We start from the raw sequence: 22,021 nt of genomic DNA on the forward strand, positions 1-22,021 counted from the left end.
TTTGACCATTCGGTACAATTGTCTAAAAATCAAGACTATTACTTTTGGGCTCTATAGCCCTAAAGTCAATTTGACAACTAATAGTCGTTATTTTCCCACTTGAAGACATTTTCAAGCCCCACCTTCTTTAGGGAAGTTCTAAATTAGTATTATCTTTCAAATGCAGTTGGAATTTAACTTTTTCATTTTTTTGGCCTGCAAATGGGACATAGTACCTTTAAGATTACAATAGTAAGTCACCGTTCCAAACTATCAGTTTGAACAACAAGGACAACATAACATAAATCAAAAGCAAAAATCAAAAGACTCCTGACCATAATAAATCAATGATCGTCTTTGTTTGTTGTTATCATTTCTACCTCATTTGATACACGTTCCATCTTTAACATATATCAGGCTGAATCAGTGCTAGATCTGCCTGAAGGGTAGAAAAGAGATTTCCTCATCACAGTTATAACTGGCCATTATGCAGCTCCAAATGGAATTTATTTAGCAACAGTCTAGTGGTTTTATGCCCATGTTTACCACTCTCGATTTCCAGTAGTAATTGAAATTCATTCCAAATCGTCTATTTCCTGAATTGTAGCCCCTGAACTCCTTGCTTCACTCAAAGCAGCAATTTTCTGTGAGAAGAAAACAAATAAAGAATGAAAATTAAATGTAGCTGCCATTAAATTAATGGTTCTACATAAAGTATTTGTGTTTGAATCTGAAAGGTGTGTGACAGTGTCAGTTTTGGAAGTAAACTAGAAATACCGCAATCTCCATTACTGCCCCATGCAAATGTATCCCCTGGCACTGGCAGCGATTTTCATGTCAACCTTATGTTTGAAGAAGGGACAAAGATCACCTCTCCCCTCCCTGAAACAAAAAGGATGACGTAGAGATTGCTACTAGTGGCCCGAACTGTTGTGAAGACTAGGGGCAGCATCACCAAAGCAATATGTGTGTAGATTAGAGTATAATGCATCTCTATAGAAAATTTTAAAGAAATCTGTCAAGAAATGTGGCATTTAGAGCGCATAATAGACAGCCACCAAAATATGACCTTTGACCCTATAACAGACGGAACGAACGTAGGTGGCAGCATCACCATAACTAAAGATGTGTACATTTTATTAAGACACACCTCCATACAACATTTGAAAGAAATCCGTCAAGAAATGTGGCAGTTAGAGTGAATAAAAGACATATGAACAATGAGGGCAGCATTGCCCAAAAGTGTAAATGTGTACATTGTACCAAGAACCACTTTATACACAATTTGAAAGAAATTCGTGGGGGGGGGGGGCACTAAAAAATATTTTAGAAAGAGAGAAAACAGAGGAAGGAAAAAAAGCAAAGTATAGACATCTTTGTCTATACAGGAAATAAGCTTGGTAGAGTAAACCATACCTTGCTTGTTTGAGGCAGTTTCTGAACCAGGAGTTGGAAGACTGGTGCAGGTAGAGTCTGATGAAGAACTTGTAATAACTGCTGAGGTTGGCCACATACAGCTACAGCATTACTCAGATGCTCAACTCCATTTTCAAAATCACCTACATGAAAGAATCAAAGGTAATCTCATAATGGTTTAAGATCTAGTACATAAGAATTCTGAAAAAGGTACATGACTAATGCAAAACTTCCCCTTTAAATAGTGTCCAATAGGATACACCAATCAAATCAATAAAACTGCCTGTGTTGTCATTATCAAATTAGGTATTTGCTATAACTTTTTCACTTATTGCCTAGGCTGTACACATGAATAAAGCACAGATTTTGTGAGTAACTTCTTTACATAATTTCCCTCACTGTCAGTAGCATATGGTGATTTTCAATAGCCCATTGTTCACAATCTGTATAATAGAATAAGCAAGTATTGTAATGTACTATGCTCTTGATCAGCACTTTCCCCATTTTATATTCTTCCTAATTCCAGATTGCCAATGGGGGGGGGGGGGGGAACTTGTAAGATCATGGTTGCACTATGCTTCCTGTCTTAGTGTCTTTGAGACTTCTTTGGGGGTTCATAAACACAAATAATTGGAAGAATGAAACTCTTTTCAAATTTTAACAATAGATGATGATAATGACAATGATAACACAACAACAACAACAAATATCATAAAAATCCAATGGAGTAGATGGAATCTTGATGGAATCTTGATATGACTCACTAACCTGATGCAAGTAACTCCTCTCCACGTTGTACCTGTTGTAAGAAGAACCTCTGAACAGCTTCAGCATCCTTCAGATCTGGAATCTAACAAACAAACAAATCTTTTGTAAGCTTGATTTCTTCTTAAATTCTATTTTAACATATAAAATATAGGTACAACATAAGAAAAAATGACATAACATAAAATACTTAATGATCATCAATCCCACAATGCCTTTTGAAGTTTCAGAATCTCAACATATTTAACTATCTTGTTCACCTTGCAAAACAGCTCATGGAATTCAAAGTGAGGTTTATTCAAAATAATTGCTATCAACCGTATATAATATACAGTATGCAGAATCTTAACATGGAGATGTGAGTTGGTCTGTATTTTGCCTAGAAACTGACTCGGCGGACCTTGGTTCAACACTGAGTCACGTCTACACATACACATAATAAACTGGATGGAATTTTGACTGCGCGCAGTCGAAAATGATGCCTCCGCCATAGAGCAATTTAAACAAGTTTGGAGTTTAAATCTCCAGTGGTTCTTGAGATATCATGATAACAATCTCAATGTATGGAATTTCATAAGTTGACCTCTGTGACCCTTGACCTTTGACCTACGTGCTCCAAAATCTAATCAGATTGTCTTCCTATGGTGATACACACTATCATTAAGTTTGAAGTTTAAATCTCCAGTGGTTCTTGAGATATTATGATATGGTGATACATACTATCATTAAGTTTGAAGTGAAAATTCTCCAGTGGTTCTTGAGATATCGCGATAACGATCTCAATGTATGGAATTTCATAAGTTGACCTCTGTGACCCTTGACCTTTGACCTACGTGCTCCAAAATCTAATCAGATTGTCTTCCTATGGTGATACACACTATCATTAAGTTTGAAGTTTAAATCTCCAGTGGTTCTTGAGATATTATGATAACAATCTCAATGTATGGAATTTCATAAGTTGACCTCTGTGACCCTTGACCTTTGACCTACGTGCTCCAAAATCTAATCAGATCGTCTTCCTATGGTGATACATACTATCCTTAAGTTTGAAGTTTTTACATCTCCAGTGGTTCTTGAGATATCATGATAACAATCTCAATGTATGGAATTTCATAAGTTGACCTCTATGACCCTTGACCTTTGACCTACGTGCTCCAAAATGTAATCAGATTGTTTTCCTATAGTGATACATACTATCCTTAAGTTTGAAGTTTAAATCTCAAATGGTTCTTGAGATATTGTGATAACGGTCAAACGGGACGGACGTACGGACGGACAACCCGAAAACATGATGCCTCCGGCACCACCTTCGGTGGCGGAGGCATAAAAAAGGGATCCATGCCCTGCTGAAGGAGATAAAAGAAGGGGGGGGGGAAAGAAAGTGAAAAATATTGAGAAAAAAAAAAAAATTAAACACCTCCCCCAATAAGAAAAAAAAGTTGCCAACCCTTTAGCAACAAAGGAATAGGAATTCAATCAAGAACACAATCAGTCTAATCAGCAAGAATTAAACTTCCACAAAACAACAACCCTTATTGCAAATCAAGTAAGCAGCATACAGATATAGTACCTCTAGTTTTTGTCCTCCTCCTGAACTTCCACTACCTGGCTTTGAACATGTCTCCCCTCTTAACTTTCTTCCTGCAAAAGAAAATACCAAATTCATGTATATATGATATATATTATTTTTCAATACTACAACTTATCAGCTATTTAGACAATAAATCCTGTAAGAGAGATCATTCTACATTTCTACAGCAAATGCCCAACATGAGCAAAGGTTCACGAGCATGGTTCTTTAAAAAAATTATAACTGGTCTTCGGATCCAGGGATAGTAAATTTTTATACAGTCAATATTTATTATAATTTTAAAACAGAACTGTCTCAAAAATAATTTAATTTCATTTCATTTTTCACTTCATTTCACTGACACTTGTGAACTAGGGCCAATAGGCAATATGGCATACCCCCAAACACGGTTAGAAAAAACGCCTCCAAATGAGCTTCAGAGTTGACTTTGGACCTATAAGATCAAAGCTGCATATTCAGAGATTTTCATGGTCGCAGCTATACCATGGAATGGCCTTGTGCGCTATTTGAAATATTTGAATATTTGAATATTTGAAATTTGGCGGGAGCACCAGTAAATTTTTATTATTCAATTTTTGTTCGAAAGCAGAAGTGTTGGCTGTGATTGTCGGCAGTTCAAAAACGTCGCTTAAATCATCTTCCCAAGGTCATGCAAGATTTTTGCTGGCTCAATGTTATTTGCAGTTTAATAGTAATAAAAATGGCAATCCTTTTGACCACTGCCTCCATGTTGAATGATCAGATGTACAGATCAATAAGAGATCATTGCTGGAGACAATGTTCATGTATAAGTGGCCATCTTGGAAGTGCTTTATTCTGGTATTCCTCCGCCAATCACAGCCTCATTACGCACATCAATGAACTATTGGTGTTGTTAATATAGTACCACAACAAACATCAGATTTTTAGTATTCAAATTGGAGGAATACTAATAATCAAAGACTCAATTCTACTAGTATTCAAACCAACTGGTTTTGAATACTAGTATTTTCATGGAAAACGTTTGTACATTCAGAATACTAATAATCGAAGACTAAAATTCCTTTGTATGGATTTCAGTATTCAAACCACAACAATTTGAATACTTAAATTGATTTTAGTGGTTATGACAATCAGATCTTTAGTATTCAATTTGGAGGAATACTTATAATCAAAGACTCAATTCTACTAGTATTCAAACCAACCAGTTTTGAATACTAGTACACTCAGAATACTAATAATCGAAGACTAAAATTCCTTTAAATGGATTTAGTATTCGAAGCACAACAATTTGAATACTTAAATTGATTTTAGTGGTTCTGACAATAAGATTTTTAGTACTCAACTTGGAGGAATACATGCAACCACTAAAATACCACTTATTTTGTATTCTGAATATTAAGCGAATATATTCAGAAGACTTATTTTGTATTCCTGTTTGGTAATGGAGGGGCTATATTACTTAGATCTAGATCTAGAGTCTATACAGTTACAGAGACGCCAAGTTCAAAGATCAGCAATGCATGACATTTTCACGATTTGTAGCGCGATTGCTCGTGCGAGGGTAGTTTTTTCAAAATCTAGCGCGCGCGTCGTGCATAAGAGCATTTTCAGGCCCTCGAAATGCGTGATGTCACGCCTAATGCGTGATACTTGGTAGCTCTGCAGTTGTAGTCTACCTCCACATGGGCATCCAAATTATATTAAACAATTCAAGAATTACTAGTCTCCAATTTTTAACATTTCCCCAAAGGGCCATTCCATGAGAAGAAGGACATGACATCAAAAAAAGAAATGTACCTCTTATGTTAATTCTTTGATTTATCACTAACCTTATGCCATGGATGTTCATAAAACATTAGGGCCTTTCAAATTCAATACAATTTTTTTTTCATTTTTGTTGATTTCCTAAGATCTCAAACTATCATCAAAAACGTACATGTGGGACTGTAGCTGAAAAAAAAACAATTTATTGCAGATTACACAGGATTCTTGTAATATTTTTTCCTGAAAATTTTGCTAAATGGAAAAAGATGAATATATTTCCATATTCTAAGGGGTCCTGTGATATTTAATCTATTACATAGGGGTGAAAATGGCCTCCGGACAAAATGTAACGCGAGTTACCGTAACGTGAGTTACCGACATATTTGCTTCCTGCATTTTACTAGTCCATTGTTTCTTATCTTTAATATTGTGATCTTATACTAGTAAGTCACAACCTACTATCAAATTAAAGTAGGAAAGATTTTGTCAAGATAGTCTAGTATGAGGAGAAAAGAGGGTCTCGTAGAATTGACCATGTCCTTTTTTTGTAACGCGAGTTACCGAAATTCAATAATCCAAGAATCTAAAAATGTTTGTTCTTCAATTTTCTTTTTTGTTTCATTCAGTTGTTCTATATCTACCCTGTCCATGTTTGAAAAAAGTATCTTGTAGATCCTAGCAGTTCTAAAGATATAGGCACATTATCGTGTCAATGTACCCATTAAGTGTAACGCGAGTTACCATGGAATGGCCCCAAACTTTCCTTGTCCTTAACTAGATCTAGGCTAAGCACATAGAACTTTAACTCCAGGAAGCTCCAACACCTGCGGCGCTGGTGTTGGAGCTTTAACTTAAGCTTACGCTAACTTTATAGATCTAAGCGCCTGCGCAAAACGTTCATAAGATATTTGTGCAATGAGCAAGCTTGCTATTTTCTGTTTTTTTTTATACCAAAATGATATTTCAGTCAAACCCTCTAGATCTAGACTATGTTATATGAGTTTCTGCCCTAATTTGTTCAAACTTCCAGAACATCCTAACAGTAACAGTTAGATCTAGATCTAGACCTAGTCTAGATCTACTAGGCTACTAACGAATCTAAGATGTTAGTTCTGGAAGTTTGAACAAATTTGGGCAGAAACTGTCTAGAGTCTAGGCCTAACATTACAGTTAGACCCCTACCCTATTTCACAATAATGCCATTAAGATGCCATCAAAGTGTCAAACGCCTAAAATCAACCCACAATCATGGAAATAAATGAATAGCTACACTACTAGTCACTGGTATGTATGACCGGAATCAACGGCCAAATTACATGACTGACCAGAAACACCATCACATATCATCTCCATACCACACGTGGAAATATATTTTTTATCTCACGGATCCACTTACGTTCTTTAAGTTTTTGACGGAACAATGGGTCACTCCTTCTCTTCCTATCGAAATAAATACAGTACCCAATAAATAGAGTACCGGCTACACCAGCCACAACACCTGCAGTAGTTCTAGATATTATTTGAAACATATTTTTACTTGTCCTTCAGCTTGTTTTTGGACAATTTTCAGGCCGACGAAATTCGCGAAATGACCTACAAGGTACACACTGCGCATGCGTGGCAACCCTTGGGGTCATAGCAACATTGTAAACGAAGTCGGTGAATCAGCAATCCTTTTGCCACATTTTGGTGTTACAAAACTGTTAATCATTTGAAAATGGTTTAAACTATCTCAGAACTGATGAAAGGATATATTCTTCGAACAATTTTGTGTTTTCTGGTAAGAGAATTTTTCAAATTTGTAAGTATTGCCTCTAAAACTCTCTAAAATCCATCTCGACATGATTTACTCATCGCTCGCGCTCGCTTGTTGCAGACAGTACTGCACTGCACTGCGCTGCACTGCACTGTGCAGCTAGTGGCTGGCCTGGCAGTCAGTGATGGATGATGAGATCTGAGACTTTAGTTTTATAAGCTATGTCTAAACGAGTATGAAACTATAATGGGGAAACCGTGCATAAGCAATGTACTTTGTTTTCAAAGAAGTAACAGTTAACCGTCTGACTATTGTGCCCAAGTCCAAGAAATATAAAAAGGGCCGCGGGCGCTGGTCGGAGAATGATGATCGTTCGCATAAAGATGAGGATATCCTCGCAAGCACGGACAAAGAATTAGGATGAAATAAGGTTCCCGACCCGTGCGCTGGCAATGCAAAAAAAGAATTCTGCATCAATTAATTCCCCCTGTTCACCGGCCGTCTACTTTTGCCCGTCTTCCCGAGGATTTGTTGTTCATAACATAAAGTCTCTGTAGACCTCTAACTTAGGTACAAAGTAGTCTAGATGTGAAATGCATCAAGGAGCATCATCCCAGAATCTGTTTTTTTGCATCGCCAACGCGCGGAGTGGAAATAAGAATCGTCCGAGAAAATGCGGACGATCCTTATTTTTTAGGACCTGTCTGTCCACGTTTAAGAAGACGATCCTCGTTTATGCGGACGCTCTTTATTCTCGGACCAGCGCCCCTACTGTAGACTAGTCATAATAATGATGTAATGTATGCGCAAGAGCGCACCTAGTTTCACTAGCAATTATTGCCAGTGAGCCTCTGTAAGGCAGTACTCCAGCCCGAGTCCAGGCCAGTTGCACTAAAGCCTAGTATTAGTAAAGGCTGTAACTATAATATAATTATAATGTGACTGTCAGTAATATTTATCATAAAAATATTCAAAAAGGTGGATTCAAATTATCCATGTTTGCCACATAATCATGTACAAGAATGGTTTCATCTCAGTTGCCATGGTAATTATTTCTCCTATTTTTATAGCTACTCTCATGAAGTTTCCCTGCTGTTTGGTATATGATATGCAAGTAGAATGAGCTCCATACATCACAGTGACTTGGTAGAGGTTGGAGAAGATGGAGCAATCATCAGAATACAAGATTTACTTGACGGCTGGGAACACATTGTTTATGCTCAGCATAATGGATCACCACTTTCCAACAGTCATCCAGCATTCAGGGTTAAAATTGTGCAATTAGGTAAGTGTAAGAACTGAACAATAAGTATAAGAGAAATAAAGATTTGCTTGATGTAGTGTCAGTAATAGAAGAACAATTAGATCATGCATCCACTAGATCATAGAGTTTGCTTGTAGATTTTATTTAGTTGAAAAGTATAATCTTTCATGAAAAATCTGTGAGGGAGAAGACATCAAGTAAATGCCCCCTTTTTCAGAATTTAATGTGTATTATAAAGGAGAATATATACTTTGATCACATGAATCAGCTTCCTAGTGAAAGGGAAAAAAACCTTTGTCTGTAGATAATGGGATTGTGAAATGGAGTAAAAAAGAATGTTGTCCATTGCTTTATAATCACTTGTTCTCATTCCAGGCAAAGATGCATCAATTGGAATAGGAATTAGTTCCAGTCCAATTGTTCAAGAGATAAATAATGATGAAGAAGAACAGAAATCATCAGACAGATCTCGGGATGCTCTCATGTTCCATAGTGATAATGGAGCTGTATCAACACCTAATCACGAGAGAAGAAGAAACGAATCCTCTAGCTTTGGTGAAGGTAAGCCATTCATGTTATTGTTATTGTTTAATTTCCTTTATCAATGTTATATAAGAGTGACATATATGAATGAAGTCAGATATGTACAAATGATTTTCATTCAAATTGATTGTATGAGTTTTACTATCAATGACATACAGTACATGCTAATAAAAACCCTCAAGAGTCTTTTCAAATTACAAAGTAAAGTCAATATTATAGGCATATCAAAGTTATAACACTATGACCTTGTTTGATGCTAAATTCATGTCTTTCAGTAACGTATCTGTTTGTCTTATTTTCTTGTTTACAGGGGACGTGATAACACTTGTCATAGAACAACTCACTGCATATAAATCATTAGTTTGTGTTTGGAAGAATGATAAGATCCAGTGTCGGCAGTGGGTTACAATACGAGCCGAGAACCTCTATCCTACAATCAATGCCTGGTGGGGCCCAGCAGAGCTACAGGTGGAGTGGCTTAGTTCAACTGTACCTCAGTTATCCATGGTAAGAAATGGCTTCAAGGTGTTTGTCCCACAGCTATGTGTATACACTCCTCATCATTTAAATATGTTAGTTGGGGGAAACATTCAGTCAAACCAACCACATACAATCAGTCTACAGTGTATTAACTTAAGGCGTTCTTGAATGTTTTGGTGAAATTATGTGAAATAAAAAATGTGCATTTTATATTATACAACTTATACAAATAATGAATGGTTATGAGTTCAATAAACGAGGCGTCAGCCGAGTTGAATAGAATTAACATTAATCTTTCAATGAATGAAAATATTGACACTATTGAACGATTGAAAAACATACATTATTTGTTTTATACAACATTGAAGAATCATGCTTTGCTCCTTATATTAAAGATAAATTAAAGTTGTAGTCGAGCCTTCTCGATTACATTCAGATTGCCTTCGCGTCAGATACACGCAGGGATACGTAGGGATACGCAGTCGCTGCATATAACCAAAAATGCACGCCTGTGCAATATAACATCTATTGAATATCATGTGACCAACAATCCTCCAATCAAATGACAAGGATCCACGTGGGTGTTGTATAATATCAGTTATTCTGAGGACCCGTAAAACTTTTGAAAATAATCATTAGATATTCTCAATATTGTATATGATTATGATAAATGATTAAGAAAAAAGATTGAGCTAGGAGAATTCTGTTACAGTATGTAACTTAATAGAGAATCAGAAAGAAAATGTTTGCATTGTGGAAAGGGTACCTTTTCTAAAATTATAGAAACCGAAGAGAAACCATTTAGCTACATAATTGTAAGTACTAAGACACCTGTCAGATATGACTCAGTAAATATGATGATATTGTATTTATCTTTTCTAGACTAACCTGAATCAATGGATGTCATCTAGTAACATGAAGGTAGAGGGTGATAAACTCAGTGTCTCTGATGATAAGAAGGGAATCATCCAGTCACCATGTGCATTCCAAGAGGGTAAGTTTAGCTCTCCTCCTGATGGCTTTTTGGCCTACAAATTCATTATACATGTATGTCAAATAGGTCAAAAAGCTACTTACTAACAGGGCTAAAATCAAATTCAGGGTTCCATCAAGGAAGTGAAATGCATACCGGTATATTTTTTTGGTTAATTTTTTCAAAGTAACACACGATATTGCTTGTATAGTCTGCTTGTTGAATAGATTGTACATTAAATTGACATTAATGTTTATTCCTAAAAATGTTTTCATTTTCAGGTTCTAGTATGTATTTTGAGACGAGCCTAGAGTCAATGGGTGAATGTGAAGCAGATGAGGAGCAAGAAGGTCCGCTGATAGGACTGACGTCATCAACCTGGTCAGGACATGAAGGGTTACCTGGAAAATCAGAGTATTCAATTGCTTATGATACAGCTAAGGGAAAGATACTCAATGGTGGACATGCTTCAAAAGGTATATTTCACACCAGATATTAATTCAAGTAGACCAATTAAATTTGAACTGGTTTTGTACGAGTAGTTGAATTATATCTTGTCCAGTTGAAATTGAATTGGTCCTGCTTAATTTTGTCCAGTTACAGTGTACCAGTTGAAAGCTTACTTTTTACTAATGACGTTTGTTTAATGTCATTTGTAGTTTCTATAAAAATAGATAATTTTCATAGAAGATTGCTTTCTTCGTTCTTTTTATGGTAGTTGTGAATTAACCAATAATGATATTCATAAAAACATGGTAATTAATTTAGCTGAGTTAATATGTATAGGGCAGATAATCAAAAGGTTCACCCAGGTTTTTTATTCTTGAGTAACTGTACTCTACAATTGACTGCTCATTTAGTGGTTTGATATTTCTAAACAATGAAAAAAGTATCAGAAGAACTAGACCTCAAGAATGAAACGCCACACTGCATATGCTGTACTGTTAAATTTGATGTTGTGATGTTTCGTTAACAGGGAAGAACCTAGGCGAGACTGGGAAGTGTAAAGCAGGAGATAGGATCGGGTGTGGTCTTCTCCTTTTTGAAGCAGATAAAGCTACGACAGCTACCCAGATGGTGGTAGTGTACTTCACCAGGAATCAATCTGTTGTACATCATTGTAATGTTACACAGTCTACAGGAGGTTTCTACCCTACATGTGCATTTGTCAGTAAAGGTGAGTCAAAAGGATTCCAGTGAAAATTACAGTTTTTTAAAAATACCAAATGCTATATCCATTTGGATGTTAGAGTTATCATATTGACAGCACTTGAATATCAGTAGTGAAAAATAACTTTTAGAATTGCTCTATGTTCCTGTAAGATCATTCGATTGTTGCTACTGCTATCATTTGAATTTAATTTTTCTACCACAACTGTGTTGAAAAGATCTTTTTGGTTTCCCTATTTAGATGCCCTGTATTCTTACCACATGTCTAAAGTTAAAGCAAAATGTTGTTTTTATTCTTTTTAATGCAAATTTGAGATTTGCAAATTATGCTCTTGCTGTCACATACATACCTACATGTTATTACCTTATATACTAAGTCAAATTGTTTGTTTTCTTAGGTTCCAGTGTTAGATTGAACATGACTGCTTCTGTACCAGCGCTTCCAGACAAGACAGATTGGTTAGCGAAAGCAAAGAGAGCACTAGATTTCCCTGGACTGGGAAGTTTTGAGGGTAAGCTAATTTCTATCTAACATGTATAGCCCAGAACCTACAACATGAGAAAATAATTACCAGAAAGATTAGTGCCTGTTATCAATGTATCGTTGATATTGTTATTGATCAACGTACTCACTCAAAGACAAGATACAATGATTTTTTTTTTCTTCACCAAAAATTTATTTGTCAAAATATGCAATTTAAGTAGCTAATTGCTCACTCAAGCATAGCATATTTTTTGTTTAAATGTCATTTGATCAAACAGACATTGAGCTATCCACAGAAGTGTAAATTATCTGAAATATTTGGAAATATTTTTGGGGTGAGACTTTTTAAAAATCTTAACCTTCTTTGAGATATAATATATATTGACCCACACAATTATAAATACATACAGTCTGATCAATGTAAAGTAAAAGTACATGTATGTCAGGCGTTCAGACAGTCAGTCATGGCATCAATCATTAGAAGTTGGGTATTTCATGTTTTTTTCTTTCCTGACCAATCAATCTGCAGCTTCCGTTGAAAGGGATGAGAATAGAAAGCATGAAGAAGGAGTTACCCAGGGTTACTTCCGTTTCTCTGAAGCTGTTGGTTGCCCAACGAGTGATGTTATCAAACCCCACTCTGAACTCAATGATGGAAAGCTGCTACAGCTACTCAAGACAATCACACCTTCAGAACCTTACTTCACTATCAAGATAGAAGAACTAGGTAAGTGAAAGTAGTTCTTCCACTTGACTTCAAGCACATTATTGTGAATAAGAATTGTGACCCTGTTAGGCTGTACCTACATGCTCATATTCAAAGCACTTTTATCTCTATTTGCCTTCTGTTGAGCCAGATGTAATTATTGAGTACCTAATAATTAAGAAGACAGTTTAATCATGTTTGTAGTGCTATGTCTGGCAGATGAGCTTAAACCTATTGTTTTATGAAAGAAAAGGTAAGGTTCTGTCAGGGAGATATATTGCATTATGACCATTCTTTCAGATTTGTTTTCACCACTTTATAAACATATGTTGTGTTTTGCTTGTCTAGATAACAAATTCATGTGAAACTCGGACCTTACTTCCTGATTTTGTTCTAGTGCTGACATAAAACAGCAAATAGGAATTTAGTGCATGTCTTGACTAAGCCTTGATATGATTGTACCTTTGATTACTATTTGTTTAGATGATGGCAATAAAGTTTGTGTAGGAGTTAGCAGAGGAGGACAGAGTTGTGGGAGTATACCTGGTTCTCTCATAGACTCGGCAGGTTATGCTTCTCAAGGTGAAATACTCATGGGCAGTGATGGACACTTTACAGCTGAAAAATTCAAGAAAGGTTTGTAGTTCCTTCTTAGAATACAAGAAAATCCTCTTTCACATTCTAATTAACCGAGTTTCACTTAAAATGAAAATCATGTTTTTGTCTTGTGTTTTAGTTTTTAATGTCTGTCAAGCCACTGATCATACAATCTATAAAACCAGAACTTGCAAGATATTATTTTTAGTCATGACGAGGAAGAACTGTCAACTTCTTCTCCTTACTATTCTTTTATCATTTGTCAAGATTGACGAAGTCTATTTAACATTACCGGTACAGGGATTTAACAAAAAAACGCTTCAATTAGTAATTTGTAATCACATTTCTCGTTCTCGTTGTAGGTGATGTGATTGGTGTGAATGTGCAGTTCCTGGACCTGACTAAAGTTGTTCAGTTCATCAAGAATGGAAGCTTGATGGGTCAGAGCATTATCAAGGGAAGCAACAAGGATATCTATCCTAGTCTAGGATTTCGAGGTCTACCAGCAACTGTACATGTGACGTGGCCATCCGCACGACCTGACCCACCACCTACCTTCTCAAAGGTCAGTACTTAGGGGTCATATTGGAAAATTTTAAAGGTAATTGACCCTTCATAGAAAGTTGACAGTCATGATAAGTGATGATATTTATGGAGAACACCCCTTCCTGTTTTGTAGTCAAATCACTTACTTCTATCACTTTTCTTAATTCTAATTGTGGAACAGATATTGTTATTATTGGGAGACATGTACAAATGCATTACCCATAATGTATCACATACAAAAAGTCTGTTTGACCATTAGAATTGAAAATGGGGTTATCGTACCAATAATACAATGCTTGTATTGACACTGCTGCTGTGTTTGTGTGCACTTGGGAAAAGAACAAGATAAGAGAAAACCGGTGTATTAATGTTAACAGTTTTGTAAACCACATAAAAGAGTCCTGAATGTGAAATTTTAATATATGACTTTTTAATCTTTTTTTGCAGGACAACTTTGAGAACTGGCTGAAAAGTCCTGGCATCTTGATGAATGGAAGTAGACTGTGCTGTGAGAAGAAAACTCGGGAGCTTAAAAGCAGCATACTTGTTTCACCTCAACCACTGTGTCATGGTATGTCAATCATTGAGTATTTCCAATTAAAACAAATATGTCATGTCCAAAATCTTGTGGAAAATTATGTTTGAAGTTGGAAGTATTTGTTTTTTTAAGCACTGCTTTGTGATTTTATGAATGCCTGAAAATGTTGTGGAAAAGAAGACAGATATCATTTTGTTTGGGTTTTTGGTTTTTGACAGCATGGAGTTACTATGAAGTACAGATAAACTGCAAGAAGCTTTCTACTGACTCTCAGAAGGTATTAAAGGCTCCTTCCATTGGACTGACTAACTGCATGAGACCCTCCAAGTACAAACATATCATCAATAACAAAGAAGCAAGAGATACCCGCTACTACTGTCACACCAACTCCATTGGCTACATGGACTACCTCAAACATGAAAGTAAGTTGAAAGGCTTGTGTATCCAATGTTATTGGGCATGGCCAAGGTTTTTGGTCATTTCCATAAACGGCCAAGTATCATTGAAGCATAATTAAAAATACCAGTTTCCTTGATATTTGGTCTTATCCAAGCAGTAAAATGGGGCTGTAGTCATAACGTATGGGACATGATACCATGGACTTTGTCTCTTTATACCGTAAATCTCCGTGTATAAGGCACACTTTTTTGCCGCCGAAAAAATTTGAAAGTCGGGGGTGCGTCTTATACACAGGTACAGAAAAAAAAAGTTTTTTTTTTTTTTTTTTTTTAGTTTCGATTTATGGCGCTATGCCTGGCAATGTCGCATATGTTTTCTATGTTTTCTATAACAAATGGTGTACCACAAGGTTCTATCCTAGGTACTCCATTATTAGAAAGATAGAGGATGCTATTCATATCATGCATGACTATTGATGTTTGGCATAGAACACAGTGCTTCTGCTAGGTGATGTGAAGAGGCTGGTGTGGGACACTTGGTATCATGAAGCCTTAGACTGTTGTTACTATTACTTGTGACAAGTTCACAACTTCTACTGTACCTCGATGTAAAATGAAGGTCCTTCCCCGCATGGGTTTTCGGCAACAAAACAACAACAACAACAAAACAAAAAACGATTTTTTTTTTTTTTTTTTTTTTTTTTTTTTTTTTTTGCCCCCAAAATAGGGGTGCGCCTTATACACAGGTGCGCCTTATACACGGAGATTTACGGTTAGTGAATCCCCCATTAATCAGAGCCATGGGAGAAGTCTTACATATTTTGATAAACTTTTAAAGCCACACTGCACTACTTGTAGCTACTTGCTCCCTCTATATAGAAAACAATGCCTAATCGGTGACTATATTGGTCTCCCATTATCCTCTTTTTCTTATGTTAATTGAGAGCTGAGTTGATGAGTTAACCACCTGTCCGGTGATCTTGCAAGGTGGTCTAATCCCTCCTATAATCTAGTACAGATAAGCTTTAAAGAGTTAAAATATGGAAATTGAGAATGGGAATCTTTGTCCTCCTCTCCCCCTATTCAGTGCTCCCAGTGAAGAGATTCATAGCAAGTGGTGACCGGATTGGTTGGGGCTTGATGTACCCAGCCTCTTCTAAGAACATTCCTAGTGATCTAACCAGACAGATTGTTATTGTGTATTGCTGCATCAATGGAGAGATCGTCTATCACAAACCTATGGAGCAACCCGGTGGTGGTCTCTATCCAGTTGTAACCCTCTACAGATATGGTGAGTAGCATCTAGCAGGGATGCAGACAGAGTAGTTTCTTTGATAAAACATTCTCAAGCAGACCTGTGTGGGTCCATCAATTAAACCTTACTGTAAAGTAATCAAGACTCAACAACCAAGAAGTTACTTGTCAGAAATCTTGAGTCTGACTGAATACTGGCAGGCTATTGAAAGAGATTTATGATTCGTTCATTTTAAAGGACCATCTGGCTTTGTCTTACAGTGTTTTAACAAGATCATATGATGTAGAGCTCAAATCTTTGAAGTAAACAGTTTGTGCTACATCTACACCAATTCTACATTGCATTACATCAGATAAGCAAGTCAGATTGAACCCCGTAGAGAGAAGATTTATAACATGTATTTCTCATTTCTTGGTGTTTGTAGGGGAAGAAGCTTCCTTGCTGATCGACCAGACTCCACCTCGATTCCCTGACATGTTGAGTTGGTATGAAGAAGCCGACGCCTTCAAGATGGAGGTTGATAAACAACGTAAAGCTGCCGGTGAGTTTACCATCTAAATGCTCATGTCTTGCATGTCCTATCAGCTTGATTACAGTTTTCATCGATGATGTCATCAAAGATGTCAGTTAAACTTCCATGCAATGTCATTTATTCGCCATTCAACAACTATGGTGGTAAATGGTACCCGGTAGGATGCGACCGTCATTGTTGGTCAAACAGTTTGAGGGTCAAGTAACGCCTGGCTGGAATGCTCCCCAGGGAGTGGAGATTGTGCACACATTGTGTGCGGGCAAGTATTGCATCCAATTACTGGGGTAATTATATATCTGTAAAGTGCTTAGAGACATCATAGATGTATTAAGCACTATATAGAAAGCAGAATTATTATTATTAAGTTATCAAATGAAATCTTTCTATTTTTACTAACAATTAAAACATTCTTAGCAAGTTCTTTCCCCTGCCTTACACTTTACTTCCTCTCATGAATGCACAGATTTGTCCTCCTCTTTGAATTAGTTTAGAGAATTACATCATACGGTTTGTTCCAAAATGCCTTCCTTATCAAGTCGTCACATATTTAGGGTCCATATTTTATGGTGTATGTGATGAAATGTTTCAGAACAATTTTTTTATTAAAAGCTGTGTGTGTATGTATGTACGGGACGGTTTCCCGTCATGACGTTTGTCATATTTTATCAAAGATAGGAGTACTTGTACTGGTTGCAGTTTGGTTTTATATAAGGTTTAGAGCTAGAGTCATGGTTAGGGTTAGGTACTATAGTTTTAGGTTCATGCAGGGTAGAAGTTAAGGATATGGGTCATTTTTTCTAAAAAAAACATTTTAATATATTGTGTTGACTAGAATCAGTAACATATTATGAAGGTTAATAGTATTTTAGTTACAACATCAAGGTTATAAAACATCAAATGTAGTCAGTGACACAAGGTGTATTATTTTGTGTTTTACATTCACAGAATTTGTGCTATATCTTCCATACCTCATGCGCACTATCTTGCCCTCAAAACAAAAGTTTCGCCGAGGTACGTTGAAACCAATCAATGGAAGGCCAAATGATAGGATTGGGTTCTGCAAGAAGCTTTATTCAAGTCCAAACTGAAAGTTGTGAAAAATTGGGATATAAATCTTTCAAAGAGGATTAACCTCTCTTCTTCATTACTCTAATCAAGCTCTCACTAACTGCATGTTCTTTTGTGGGAAAAAAGGAAATAAATTGCTGATTTTGAAGATGGATTCTGGAATCTAGTTTATGATTGATTAATGAAATTAATGGATTTAAATGTAATTTTCAATAGATAAATGACTGTAAGGTTATTTCTGTTTTTAAAGGGCATTTGTATATGAGGATAAGTGTAAACCGTATAAAATAATCACAGTTGATCAAAAAGTACATAGGCATGTAGATAGTAGAAGCCAGTCCTTTCATTTGACTTTCTAAACAATTCACTAATCATGTTAGATATTTTATTATATTTAATCTTTATTGGTTTGATCTTAGATATAGACAAGTTTAATATGGACTATTCAATTAAAAGTTTTTCTTTGTCAAATCAATTCTTCTGTTTTACTCACATTTCCTACGTACGGTACTCAATTAAATTTGTGTACCATAGAATTTCTCTCAATAAAACACCTTTTTCCGTCTTTTTCCCCACTAATTTATCTCATGAATAAAGGCCTAGTGTGTTACAGTATGGATGTATTCTATATAAGGACATATTAAATGTAATTTTTTTTCCAGGAAGTTTGAACATTATTCCAGTGATGTATGTGTACACCAAAAGTATTTGCACATTTGTGATATTATTATCATTAAGGTTAGTAAGGTGAAATAGATTTTCATTGAACTTACAAAAAGAATATTGAAGCAGCATACTTTAAAGGTGGTTCTGAATTTTTTTTTTAAAGTGGCAAATTCAATGTCTTCAGTTATGCAGGACATGATTACTTTGAGAATAAGTAAAAAAGCTTCTCTAAGGCCTTTAAGAATTTATCTTTTTCAAATAATTCCAAAGAACTTTCTGCCCTATGATACATCAAATGTACATGTATTTTTTAAAATTTGTTTACAGGTCAGTACAAGCAGACATCAGCTGATAGACGAGCTAGACCTGCAACTCCATGTAAGCGACCTGACAATCATCTGAAGAGAAACACTGTCTATATTCACTGTGATTCAGAGAGATACAATGAAGCTACTCATATACAAGCCAGGTATGTAGTATCCTCTCATCATCAATCATCCAAACAATCCAGCTATCCATGACAGTGTTTCACTTAGATCGGTTTAAATTGGTATTGTATTATCAATGTTATTTCATAGCTAGTTAATTGTGTTCTTGTTTATATTTGCAGAGCAGTTAGCCTTTTTGACGCACCAGATAAAACATGTTTCTTCCTTTCAGTATACTCAGTGCTTGAAGAGGGTCCTAATTTGTGATTGGCCATGGCATTGCATAGCCTTGACACGATTTGGAAATGTCCTCATGACTTCAAAGATTTACATAGATTTGGTTATTTATTACTCCGATATAGTGCCTTAGTTCACATAAATATGCTTTACTTGTTTCATTCCAATTTCTCTTATTTTTTAGTCATAAATTTGTCAACATCTGTTACTCTTTGTGGAAAAAAAAAGATTTCACTATTGTTTGAACAACATTTGTATGAATTTGATGCACAGAGAGTAAAAATAATTTAGGCATTTCTGTTTGATTTCTTGTTATTTGTCTTGTACAGACTAGACACAAAGGGGCTTGTAACAAGACTCCTTCCTGAAGACAAGCTCAACAGCTCTGACATCACCAGTCTGATCGACGATCACGTCTCCTCCTGCACGTCGGTGGTCTGCTGTATGGGTCCAGAGATAAGTCAGACCAAACACATGGGCAAAGTCCTGGACCTAGCCCAGAAGAGATCCAAACCAGTGTTACCCTTCATACTGGAATCAGTCAAATGGCCTCCAGAGGGCAGCCTTCAAAAGGAGTGGCAGAAACTTGTCATGCATAAGATTGGTGAGTCATTTGAGGATTGGACATTGTGGCTCAATTTCGAGCATAGACAGTATCAAGTGATGGCCTCAATTTGGCAAAATTTTCAGATATTTTGAAACATTCATCAGATATCATGGTCAAAATATCAGGCACATTTTTTCCTCTAAATAATATAAGAATATTTTTGTCTTTCTATTTATTCACTGCTATTCTTTGATTTTATAGTTCCAATCTCTTTAGTCTAGTTATTTTCAACAAGCTTCATTCAAATTTTCCTTTTTGTTTCATGCACTAAACTTTACCTTAAGCCTACATGTAATTCAAACACAATTTCATTTGATTATTTTTACAGAGACGAGCGGAGACTTTGACTGGGCCATAGAACAGATTGAAGAGAAGACATTGAATCTCAAGGACAAAGGCTACAATGGTAAAGAGATCCGGGTTGTTGAAGGAAAGGGAGCCAAGATGCTCTATTCAGATGCTCAGGTGAGAAGCTTTAACATGACCTTTCTCTGACATATCAACAAATATTATTGTTGCTGAATTTTGCATAAAGATGTATTGACTTGGTGGGAAGCACATTCAATGGTTTCAAGCATAGTGATCATCAATCAGTTGGTGTATGGATACAAAATGTACCTGTTTTCTATGTTCTCTTGGTTGATATTAGTTTAATCATGCATATTTTGTATGGTTGAGGATGCATAAAACCCTACAGAAATGAGCATCATGGTATTAGTTCATAAAGCTACTGATAAAAGTAAACAAAATATTATCTTACTGTAATTGGCAGAAATAATATTTCATGATATCTCTCTCTCTCTTTCACTTTTGTGCCCCATCAGAAAGGAAACAAGACGATCAACGAGAGCAGTGATCCTAATGCTCTCAAGAAAGCCATAGCCGATGCTGATCGTCATAAGTTGCAGTCGATAGGTAGCGATGACTTCCCAGAGACCAATGGTGGGGGTGACCGTGGGGCTACTGGAGGAGGGGGAAGGTCATTCTCTTTCACCTCTCTCAAGGAACCAAAGAAGACGTTTGATGACGGGCCTAGGAGACCACATTCCAGTCATGGAGGGCGTGTCAATCAGTCAAAGACTTGTATTATACTCTAAAAGATTCAAAACAGTTGTTGCTACCTTGTTTGGCGTTCAACAATAAGGGATAGAGCAACGTCGATCTGGGGCTGCTCGGTGGCTGTCGGGCTCACGATCAATTGGGCAAAAAGAATTTCCGTTTCGGTTTAATAAAATTTGGAGTGGACTATTAGGCTATTATTATTATCATTATTATTATTCTGGGCCCTGTATTACAAAGAGTTGATATCGATCGTAACTTTGTTCATAAGAGATAGGAGATTGCAACTTACAATTGATTGGAGGACTTGCGTTTGATTTGGATCAATCGTAGCTCTTTGTAAGACAGGGCCTAGAAATTCTATCCATTTTCTCCTACGTCCCTGTTGATATTCTTGAATTGTGTTTGGCAGTACTCAAATTGGGTTAGACATGTTGATTATCCTTGAGTTTGCCGTCTTTTATTTTAAGGATTGAAACCTAGATGCAATGATTTGATTTAGTTTTGTTTATCAACCCAAAGTGGCTATTAGAATTCACTTATTGAAAAAAATCTGACAGCATTTTTTTATACCAAGACCAGAGACTCTTCTGATGTGGGATGAAAGTATTATTTAATCCGAGCATAATTGTGCCATATCCTTGAAGACATTTTTTTGAATTTAACCACCAAAAGTATGTTTAAAATTCTAAAATGCTGTCGTATTTTAAAATCATGTTCTTGTGATCAGATTTAAATTAACTATATCCCATCTCTTCTTCCCAAGATAGGATTAGCTGCAATATTGTAGAGCAGCTAATTAGCAAGATGTGATTATGAAGTGGTAATCCTTAATATTGTATCTTGCAAGGAGAACTGTCTTCTTCATTGTAGTAGAATTGAGGCTTCTTCCAATCTGAATCTTCTATTTAAGTTCTAGTTTTTCTTGTGCTACCAGTACACTGTACTTGTCAGCATGCTTGTTACAAGCTACTTCGGATCATCTGTCAAAGGTGATGGATCAAAACATCAGGCAACACATAAAACAAATGTCAAGTTTTTTTTCGGGGGTGGGGGGGGGGGGGGGGATTGGCCTTGATTTAATCTGATACTAGGTATAAACAGGGAAGTATAGTCTCATCTCCCTGGTATTACATCGTTTTCAATGATTGAGGTATAATGGACAAGAAAATTCTAAAATGTTTTGCAAATGGAAAGGTAGGTATGCCATATGTGTT

General features: G+C 36.2%; 2 protein-coding genes across 4 annotated transcripts; one reads left to right on the forward strand and one right to left on the reverse strand.

Annotated features, from left to right (window-relative positions):
- Positions 1–484: 484 nt before the first annotated feature.
- LOC577167 (mitochondrial import receptor subunit TOM20 homolog) lies at positions 485–7,107 on the reverse strand. Its single transcript, XM_777411.5, has 5 exons — positions 6,894–7,107; positions 3,731–3,801; positions 2,164–2,245; positions 1,396–1,538; positions 485–623 (listed from the first exon to the last, which is right to left on the reverse strand). The coding sequence occupies exons 1-5, from the start codon at positions 7,024–7,026 to the stop codon at positions 555–557; spliced, it is 498 nt and encodes a 165-aa protein (XP_782504.1). The 5' UTR covers positions 7,027–7,107; the 3' UTR covers positions 485–554.
- Positions 7,108–7,150: 43 nt separating this feature from the next.
- LOC577229 lies at positions 7,151–20,950 on the forward strand. 3 transcript variants are annotated; one of them, XM_011674053.2, is made up of 20 exons: positions 7,151–7,277; positions 8,324–8,538; positions 8,893–9,078; positions 9,371–9,567; positions 10,423–10,534; positions 10,795–10,989; positions 11,490–11,690; positions 12,082–12,195; positions 12,697–12,894; positions 13,357–13,509; positions 13,833–14,035; positions 14,464–14,587; positions 14,773–14,976; positions 16,040–16,243; positions 16,632–16,748; positions 17,685–17,750; positions 18,801–18,942; positions 19,468–19,742; positions 20,074–20,210; positions 20,570–20,949. In XM_011674053.2, exons 2-20 carry the CDS (start codon positions 8,373–8,375, stop codon positions 20,840–20,842), a joined length of 3,267 nt encoding a protein of 1,088 aa, XP_011672355.2. In that variant the 5' UTR covers positions 7,151–7,277; positions 8,324–8,372; the 3' UTR covers positions 20,843–20,949. The 3 variants fall into 3 exon arrangements, with proteins under 3 accessions (XP_011672355.2, XP_782563.3, XP_030854401.1); XM_030998541.1 differs by having other exon boundaries at positions 7,157–7,298; positions 20,570–20,950; XM_777470.5 differs by lacking the exon at positions 17,685–17,750 and having other exon boundaries at positions 7,152–7,277.
- Positions 20,951–22,021: the final 1,071 nt, after the last annotated feature.

This window comes from Strongylocentrotus purpuratus, unplaced genomic scaffold (assembly GCF_000002235.5).
Source record: "Strongylocentrotus purpuratus isolate Spur 01 unplaced genomic scaffold, Spur_5.0 spur5_scaffold_5, whole genome shotgun sequence".
NCBI lineage: Eukaryota > Metazoa > Echinodermata > Echinoidea > Camarodonta > Strongylocentrotidae > Strongylocentrotus > Strongylocentrotus purpuratus.